This window comes from Echinops telfairi, unplaced genomic scaffold (assembly GCF_000313985.2).
Source record: "Echinops telfairi isolate 266 unplaced genomic scaffold, ASM31398v2 ScPeMD7_7472;HRSCAF=8510, whole genome shotgun sequence".
Classification (NCBI taxonomy): domain Eukaryota; kingdom Metazoa; phylum Chordata; class Mammalia; order Afrosoricida; family Tenrecidae; genus Echinops; species Echinops telfairi.
In genome coordinates, this window is record NW_022111376.1 from 645,501 (window position 1) to 655,206 (window position 9,706).

Genomic DNA, 9,706 nt, shown 5'->3' on the forward strand with positions numbered 1-9,706 from the left:
CAATTTTCATAGAATGAATCTTCTCTGGACATTGGTACATACAAAAAGAGAGGAACACATTGTTTACTTCAGGATGTTTGTTATGGATGCAATCACCTCTAGTTGAACGTTTTTCTCTTCTTGCCCATTTAAACAAAATAAAAATGTATACACTCATTTTCAAATATTTTTAAATGCAGTGTAACTCAGAATATGTTGTATCAGGCTATGCATGCATTCTGCCCATACCTAGAGGTAAGGGTAATGTTTTGTTTTATATTTTTTAAAAAGTTGAATAACACACAAATTAATAACACTCTTAGTTATAACCACAATGAGATAAATACTCACATTTGGTGATGTTCCATTTTATATTTTTCCTCTTTGTTTATTTTCCCCCACACTTGCAAATGTTTATTAAAAACCAAACCTGTTTATACATGTCTCTCTGATCAGGTGGATGACTACAGACAAGTTCTCTCCATCTTAGTCTTGTCAGTTCTTTCCAAAAAAGGTCCAATATAAAAGTGACTCTTCAGGAGATCTGTTGGGCCAGTTTCATCCAAGTTAGAAAGGTCAAGTCAGAAATGTATGGTGAATATCTTTTAGGATTTCAAAGGGGAACTCTTGATTAATTATCCCAATGCACACAGGGTGACCACTGTAGCTTACTATGAGAAAAAGCCCAGAAAGTTGCACTGAGAACATTTTTTTTCTGTATGCACTCATTTATTGTAAGACTGCCTATGATAATCTCATTAGGAAACATTACCCTATCCACCCACTAGCCCTGAAATAGAGGAAAGAACTAGGATGCAACGGACATTTATAAAGATCTAAATACAGGCATATACAGATGTAAATACATTTATATATGATGAGGGAGAAATAGATCTATGGACACATATTTATAGGTTTAGTATTAAGGAAACAGATGGACAGTGGGCCCTCAACACAAGAACACTTTGTTCTAACAATTCGACAGTCTGAGATGGTCACCTTCCTGACAGAATCGCTGAAGACAAGTGCACAAGCAAATGTGGTGAGGTAATCTGATGGTGCGCAGCTATCAAAAGATATAGCTTCTGGGGTCTTAAAGGCCTGAAGATAAACAAGCGGCCATCTAGCTGAAAAACAAGAAAACCCACATGGAAGAAGCACACCAGCCTATCTATCCCAACACGATCACTGAAAACAAAGTGGGTGCATAAGCAAATGTGGTGAAGAACGCTGATGGTGCCTGGCTATCAAAAGATATAGAGTCTGTGGTTCTTTAGGCTTGAATATAAATAAGCGGCCATCTGACTGAGAAACAACAAAGCCCACATGGAAGAAGAACACCAGCCTGTTGAGATCACGAGGCTTCGAGGGGATCGGGTATCAGGCATCAAAGACCAAAAAAATCATAGCATTGTGAATGAGGGGAGTAAAGAGTGGGGACCCAGGGCCCATCTGTGGGAAATTGGACATACCCTTGCAGAAGGGTCCCAGGGAGGAGACGAGCCAGTCAGGGTGCAGTGTAGCAATGATGAAACATACAATTTCCCTCTAGTTTTGAATGCTTCCTCCCCCCCACTATCATGATCCCAATTCTACCTTACAAATCTGGCTGGACTAGAGGATGTACACTGGTACACATAGGAACTGGAAACACAGGGAATCCAGCACAGATGAATCCCTCAGGACCAGTGGTGAGAGTGGTGATACCAGGAGGGTAGAGGGAAAGTGAGGGAGAAAGAGGGAACCGATTACAAGGATCTACATATAACCTCCTCCCTGTGGGATGGACAGAGGAGAAGTGGGTGAAGGAAGACATCGTATGGTGTAAGATATGACACAATAATGATAATTTATAAATTATCAAGTGTTCATGTGGGTGGAGGGAATTGGGAGGGAGTGGAAATCGTGAGCTGATACCAAGGGCTCAAGTAGAAAGCAAAAGTTTTGAGGATGATGAGGGAAGAAAATGTACAAAAGTACTTGACACAATGGGTGTATATGTGGATTGTGATAAGAGCTGTACAAGACCCCAATAAAATGATTTAATTATGTTTAAAAATGCAAAATAAATAAATAAAAATGAATGGATGAATGAATAAATAAATAAGACTATTTTAGTCCCTTAAGAGTGCTCAAACCATAGTAGCATAGTGGTTACGAGTTGGGCTGCAATCTATAAGATCTACAGTTAGTAACTACCAGTTTCTCTTCAGAAGCCAGGGCTTTATCCTCCTGTACACAGTTACAGTCTTGGAAACATATAGGAGCAATTTCACCCTGTTCTACAAGGTTATTAAGATTTGTCAGCAACATGATGACAGTGAGTTAAGGGTGTCAAAGCTGCCATTTTGATAAAGGTATAAAGCAAATGATCCATTCTTCTTAGGATCCTCTATGTTTTCCTATTGCAATAACCAATTCCTAAATCACAGAACTGCTCTGTAAAAGGGAAAGAAAAAAATTACAGTGTGTGCAATTTTTTGGCTCTTGATCAAATCACACATATGTAATGCAATGGTGTAAAATATTGAAATGAAGTGTAATTACTTCATATAGCTCTCCTATCCATAGCCTTTGTAATTCTCATCCAGTCACTGTTTGGGAGTCTGCCAATACGGTATGGAGGACAGAGTGATTGATAAGTTTTGCTATTTCAGTGAGTATAAAAGTGCCCCACGTTGGAAACCAGAACAGGCAATCCTGCAACCATCAAGAGAGAAGAGTCACCAGTAGGGCAGGTGAGAGATTCTTACCTAAACTGATGGAGATAACACAGGCATCAGAGTCCTCAGCACCAAAACCATGAGACAGAGCTAGGCCCGTGGAATGAAGCAGAAGCTAAGGGGTTGAGAGGCTGAGGACCAGGGCAGAGGGTGCAGTTCCTGGCATGGTTAAGAAGTGCTGCTGTGGACCCCCTCCCTGCAAAAACAGAAAACCAATAACAACAGAAAAAACCCAAGCAACAGTATCCACACTGCTTACCGATCCTGACTTGGATAAACCTATTTACTGTACACAGTGCGGTCCCTGTGGACATTGCAATGGATTGTCAAACTTAGAAGAGATGGAGCGTGCCCTGGAAGGGAGGACTGGTGTCACAACAGGCTAAGGAAGTTAGAGGGTGGAGGCAGGTCTGACCTTTGCTTGCGGAAGTTGACCTTGGCCTGGTATGGAGTTGAATTCTCCTTTCCCATTGTGTAGCCAGAGGAGGTCAGGTGTGGCACCTGAGCCATATTTTTTTAAACATAGATAATATCTACAAGAACCTCCATAATTTTCAGTCCTGGTCACAAATTTCACCAGAAAAAATCCCCACATAAACACATAGTTTCAATGGTTTATTTTCTGATAACTAAGCACTACCAGACTCATCCATGACTCCTCTACCAGGTCTTACATCCCTATTTTACAAATGCAGTAATAGGTAGCCTTCTTATAATACTGAATGTGAGTGTAGGAGGCAGAATTCATGTGTAATAATGTCACGAGGCATATTTGGTGTATACATATATGCGTTATGCCAGAACTTTTTGCATACATTTGTCCTTTCTACCTGTTATATGTGTGTGCACATTATATACTTGGATTGATATTTGCCCCAAATATGGTATATACAAAGGTTACCACTTATGCTAATCAAATCAAATCATTGTTTAGAATGTTGTCCCTGTCCAATATGTAGTCTCAATGGCTAACATCAATTATAGAATCCAAGTATAAAATAACATCATTACTTGATTGTGAAAGGCACATTCCTAATGGCATTTTACTTAGCACAGGCATTTTTAGAACCATAATCAGCACTTTAAAAATATTTGTACGTAGAATGTTCTGTTCTGGGTGGAAAGAACATTGGAAACAAGGATATTCATGGAGAAATTAAAAGTCAAAAGTCCCTATGTGTGAAGTAAAAAAGAAATAACTGAAAGAGAGGCTTAGGAGGTAAATGGCCACCAAGGTTGAGGAGATCTATCGACACACAGGAGAACAGCTATGGTCTCAGACTCTTAAAGAGTTTTGAGATTGAACACATTCTCTCACTATCCCTTTAGTCAAACCGTCAGAGAGCAAGTTACAACATGACTGGGAGGAGGAAGGACTTCAGTATCTGACTGCAAAAAAACCGTGTCTGGCAGGCAGACAAGTGAGAGCTGTTGAATCTTTCCTAGAACTGTTTCTTCTCAAGGTAAGTTCTCAATCAATAACATGGTGTATATGAATTGTAGTGGCATTTCCAAGTTCCTTCGTGTTCTAACATTCTATTTCGTTCTATTATCAGAAAAAAAAATCTTGAAGTGTTCCTACAGAGGACTTGAGTAACTTGAGAGGAAAATCCAGCACATGTACAAGAGATTATTCCATGAGGCGAATGCAGAGCAAGGCGAGCTACCGATTAGCTTGAAGAATAAGTTGATCCTGAATCTCTGAACGTAGATACAGTGAAGTATGGACCAACTGGGTGAACATAACACCAGGTAAGCATGGGTTGTCAAGATTTAATGAAATATTGAAGATTAACCCCAGTAATGTTGCTAGCATGCTCTGCACTGTTGTGAAGGACTCTCATGACTACTGTTGTCCAGGCTGTCAAAGAACCTGTGTGTTTTCATACTTGTTGAACTATAACCTTAAGATACACAATCTATACAGAAGTCATGGTCTCCTCCTTTTCAGATTTTAAATTTCAGGAAAAGACTTGATAATTTAAGAAACTAGGTACACATTTGGTGATTTATAGTAAATTTAAAAAGGTGTGGGTACAGTCATGTTTAATACTGAACCCCAATTTGATTTGTAGGGGACCAGTGAAGATGTGCTCAGAGTTTCTAATTTGTGGTTGGGTTGGGTTGATGGATGCAATCTTCCAGTTAAAGGAAGGGAGGAGACAAGGGGAAGGAAATTTATCCCTCCAGCTGTGTCCAGGAATGAGGGTCTTGGACTGATTATGTCCCTTGACATGGATCACTGCACTTCTCCATCCCGTTCTTGCTACACAGATTTCTCGTTCCCTCCTCTCCCCTGGCCTGGGTGTTATTAGCTCTGGGGTGCTATAATGTCTTGGTAAATTTCTCCCAAATGTGGCCAGGTCTTTATATTATTTACAGGTAAGCTTTGCTTTAATTGTCCTAGGGGCGCTGGTGGTGTACTGATTACACATTGGGCTGTTAACTGCAAGGTCAGCAGTTCAAAACCACCAGTCACTCCGGGGGAGAATGGTGGGGTTTTAAACTCCTATTTAAAAGTTAGTCTCAGAAACCCGCAGGAGCAGCTCTACGTTGTCCTATTGGGTAGAAATGAATTGGCTTCAACTCAATGGCAGTGTTTGTTTGTTTTGTGTTTGATTTATTTCTTCTATTTTGAACATGTCATTTGTTTTTGCCTGGGTCCCCTGACTGATATAGAGGCTTTGTTGAGAGTATATGACCTGGGAGTAGGGAGATGAATAGGGGCTTTCTGGGCACAGAGAGGGAGGGAGGGAAGGAGAGAGAGAGAGAGCTGTTGTGGAGGCACAGGAAGCAGATTAGGAGGGAAAGACATTGATAATGCAGGAAGACCATATACATAGCCTTCAACACAGGCGTGAGACAGGTACCTTTTACAAAACATATAAAAGTTAGAATGACTGCAGCCTACAGAGCTCAGCCTTATGATGTCAAAGAGTAGACCCGGTCAGGACTTTGATGCCTCAGAAGAAGAGGTACCTTTATGAATGACCATGAGCCAGCATTGAATCCATTGAGTTTGGAGTTTAGTTATCTCTAGAAAACAAGGGATGTGATGTTCCCATTTTTCAACCCTGAGAGACAAAATAGACTCACTTTGAGAGCGCTACAAATAAAATATCTTTGGGGAAAGTAATTTCACTTTAAGAGGAGAGGTAGAGAATGTTAGAGAGGATAGCTACTTTTGATGCCAGAGTTCTAGAACAGGGGCAGTTAGTAGCCAATGCAGTTGGGAGCAGTGTGACGATACATGGACAGGAGATGAGCGCTCTCTCAGTGCTCCATATTTGGATGATTATTGGGAACTATGGATAGGTAAGGAATGGTAGACATTGTACTGACCTAGGTTAGACTTGGGAGAAGGAGAAGTGTTGAAGATTGTCAAGGGCAGGGATATCAAGTCGTTGAACCATCAGGCAAGGAACTAGGTATATCGCTTTAAAGGAAATGGATAAATAGTATTTTGCTTTGTCATTTGGACTACTTCAACATGTGCTAGAAAGCCAGGTGGAATTATGAATGGCTTGGTAACCTGGGAAAGCAGCGATCCAATGAGCTTTCAAAATCTATTCGTTGGGGAGTCATACTATTAGTAATTCTCATGCAAACCCACAGTGCCTTGAGACTGAAACAGCTACCCTTTAGCAGTCACCATGTGTCAAGCTAGACTATTTAGAATAACAAGCACATTTGATCTATTTTGTTGGAATACCGTTTCCCATAGCCATGTACTTAATCAGAAAGTCAGTATACTGTTCAATAATTTGATCAATTGTTTTTCCATAAGATCAAGACAAATTCAATAACTTTCCAGCAGTACTAGTTTAAGTCATAAGTGTAGTGTAACCCAATTGTCTATCTGACTCCAAACAGCACAATCTCATATGATTCCTCTGCTTTTTTAGTTTGATACTAATTTATGGGTTTCCTGTGCTAATTTTTTTAATGTAATCAAATATATTCATGTTTCCCTAGGTGATTATAGCTATTCTTAAATTCTAAGTATTTTGCTGTCATTTACTTTCAATTTTTTGTCACTAATTTTCTGATACTTCTGGGATTTTTTTCTATTATGTATTTTATAGTGAGATCAATTTGATATTTTGCTAAAATGTTGAAAATTGTCTTAAACGGTGTTCATGTAATGATCAATATTTTCAGCCTTGTTTCCTGGTGTTTTCGTTGAACTTCTGGACTCTCTAGCTCAGCTACACAAAATTTCATTCATTTGTTATCTATTCTTCAGCTAGTTGATTACCCTGTAATTATTGTAGCTTTATGTTATGTTGTCGGATAGCAATAGTTTCTGTTGTTCTCTGTGAAACTGTATTGATTCTTCTTACAGTTGAATCTTAGAATAGGTCTGACAGCTCACAGGGGGAAAATCTAGCTCAAATTTTACTGTTGATTGTATTAAATGGATATTATTATTTTGGAAAAAGTTGTCAGCCTTATAATATTGTTTCTTGCCAGGGGTCATGTTTTCAAGTTGTCCTTTATGTCTATCAATAATATGCTTTAATTTTTTTAAAGTCCCATCTGTTTAAAAACTAAAAAAAACACCCCAAAATGGAAAACGTAGGGGCAAGGGAAGAGATCCCTGGGCTAGGGGCCTGGGAAGCCCAGCTCATGGCACCAGGCCCAGCCGTAGGGCCCCCCAGGTATTGCTGTTGCTATGAGGTCGGGGGTGGGGGGGCAGCGATTGTCTTGTGGGAGCCACCGTTCACTTGGGTCAGGGACTCACACTTCTACTGGGGGTGCTCAACTTCTGCATGCCCAGGATCTTGTCCAGCAGGCCAGAGATGAAGGCCTCAGTGGGTTTGTAATAGTCAACCAGCAGCTCCTTGACCCTAGCTGCGCCAGTGTCCTCACACTCCACTTCTAGCAGCTCATCTACATCAATCTCCAGCTCCGTGATCTCCTTCTCCGACAGTCATAGAAGCGTGGGAACTGCTCCAGGATCCACTCCTCCAGGTTGAGATGCTTCCATAGCTCCTTGAGGCTGTAATTTACTGTGAGCTTGCCTTGGCGCCCCACTGGGTCGTTTTCTTCCTGGCCTCCCAGGCCCTTGCCTGAGGCCCCAGGAGGGCTCTGAAAGTAGACTGGACTCAAGGCCCTGGGCTGCCACTGCCCGGTTGGTCCAGGCACCAGAACTGCCAACACCGCCCTCCGCCCCCTGCGGGGCCGCTGTCTCCTAGGGTGACCTCCAGGGCCAAGTGAGCAAGCCAGGCCCCTCCCTGAGCCCCTGTGGGTTAGTTAGCTCCAGGGCTTGGGTCAGCACTACTCAGGGTCTCAGGCAGTGGCGGGAGTATCTGGAGGCAGCTGCAGCATGCAGAGCCCTGGGCCTGGCCTCAACATGCTTTAATTTTTGTTAGGATGCTCTTCCCTTTGTGTCTTCCAAAGGTGTTCATTTTGTCATTGTCTTGTCCACTGAGAATAGTATTATTATAGGAATATTTTTTATTGTTTCTGTAAAAGTTACAGAGATAAACGTACTGAAGGATAAGTTATTTCTTCCTGTGTCTACTGGAAACCTCCAAGAATAATCAAACAAAGCATTTCTGTGCACTTTAGCTCACTATAATGCTGAATATATTTCAGTGATTCATTGACTTTGGGGGAAATATTTTATCTTCTCTTTGCATCAGTGATTGCACTTTTATACAAATACACTGTGGAGTTCACAAGAACGTGGGTAAAATATTTAGAGCAGCAGAACATCTTTTTGACATTAACAGACTTACTATAATATTAACAGACTTAATATAACCTTGGTGGGACAGCAATATGTCTTTGTTGGCAAGGGTGTAAGATTATTATTTATTTTTTAGAGAGTATCTTCTGCTTATGCAGCTGCTACGTCTAGGGGGAGGTTGTGGATACAAAAGTCAGGCTCACATATTTCATTACATTGTAGTTTCCGTGTACATTGGCCAGAAAATAGTGGGGGGGGGGAAACAAACATGTAAGTAATCGTAATGTAGTATGTGGCTAAGAATTTTTTTAAAAATCATTTTACTGAAGGCCCATACAACTCTTATCACAATCCATACATACATCCATTGTGTCAAGCACATTTGTACATTTATTGCCATATCATTCTCAAAACATTTGTTTTCTACTTGAGCCCTTGGTACCAGCTCATTTTTCCCTCCCTCCCCACTTCCCCCTCCCTAATGAACCCTTGAAAATGTATAAATTATTATTATTTTATCATATCTTATACTGCCTGACGTCTCCCTTCACCCACTTTTCTGTTGTTTATCCTTCAGGGAGAAGGTTATATGTAGATCCTTGTAATCAGTTCCCCCTTTCCACCTCATCTGCCCTCCACCCTCCCGGTATCGCCACTCTCATCACTGGTCCTGAAGGGATCATCTGTCCTGGATTCTCTGTTTCCAGTTCCTATTTGTATGAGTGAACATCCTCAGGTCTAGCCAGATTTATAAGGTAGAATTGGGATCATGGTAGTGGGGGTGTTTTGCATTTAAGAACTAGAGGAAAGTTGTGTGTTTCATCGATGCTACACTGCACCCTGACTGACTTGTCTCCTGCCTGCAACCCCTCTGTGAAGAGATGTCCAGTTGCTTACAGATGAGCCTTGGGGGCCCAATCTGCACTCCTCCTCATTCACAATGATATGATTTTTTGTTCTTTGATGCCTGATACCTGATACTTTGAACACCTTGTGATCACATGGGCTGCTGTGCTTCTTCCATGTGGGCTTTGTTGTTTCTGGGCTGGATGGCCACTTGTTTACCTTCAAGCCTTTAATACCCAAGATGTGATATCTCTTGATAGCTGGGCACCATTAGTCTTCTTCATCACACTTGTTTATGCACACATTTGTCTTCAGTGTTTGTATGGGGAAGGTGAGCACACAATGATATGATTTTTTTTCTTTGATGTCTGATACCTGATCCCTTCGACACCTCATGATCACACAGTCTGGTGTGCTTCTTCATGTGGTTTTTGTTGCTTCTGAGCTAGATGGCCACTTGTTT

General features: G+C 41.1%; 1 protein-coding gene across 1 annotated transcript in view; it reads left to right on the top strand.

Moving 5' to 3' along the window:
* Positions 1-4,374: 4,374 nt before the first annotated feature.
* LOC101647507 (RNA polymerase II elongation factor ELL2-like) overlaps positions 4,375-9,706 on the top strand; it is a 13,662-nt gene continuing 8,330 nt past the window's right edge. Inside the window, exon 1 of the mRNA XM_013008566.2 lies at positions 4,375-4,454. Coding sequence (XP_012864020.2) covers positions 4,426-4,454 — 29 coding nt within the window. The 5' untranslated portion in view covers positions 4,375-4,425. The remainder of the gene's footprint in view (positions 4,455-9,706) is intronic.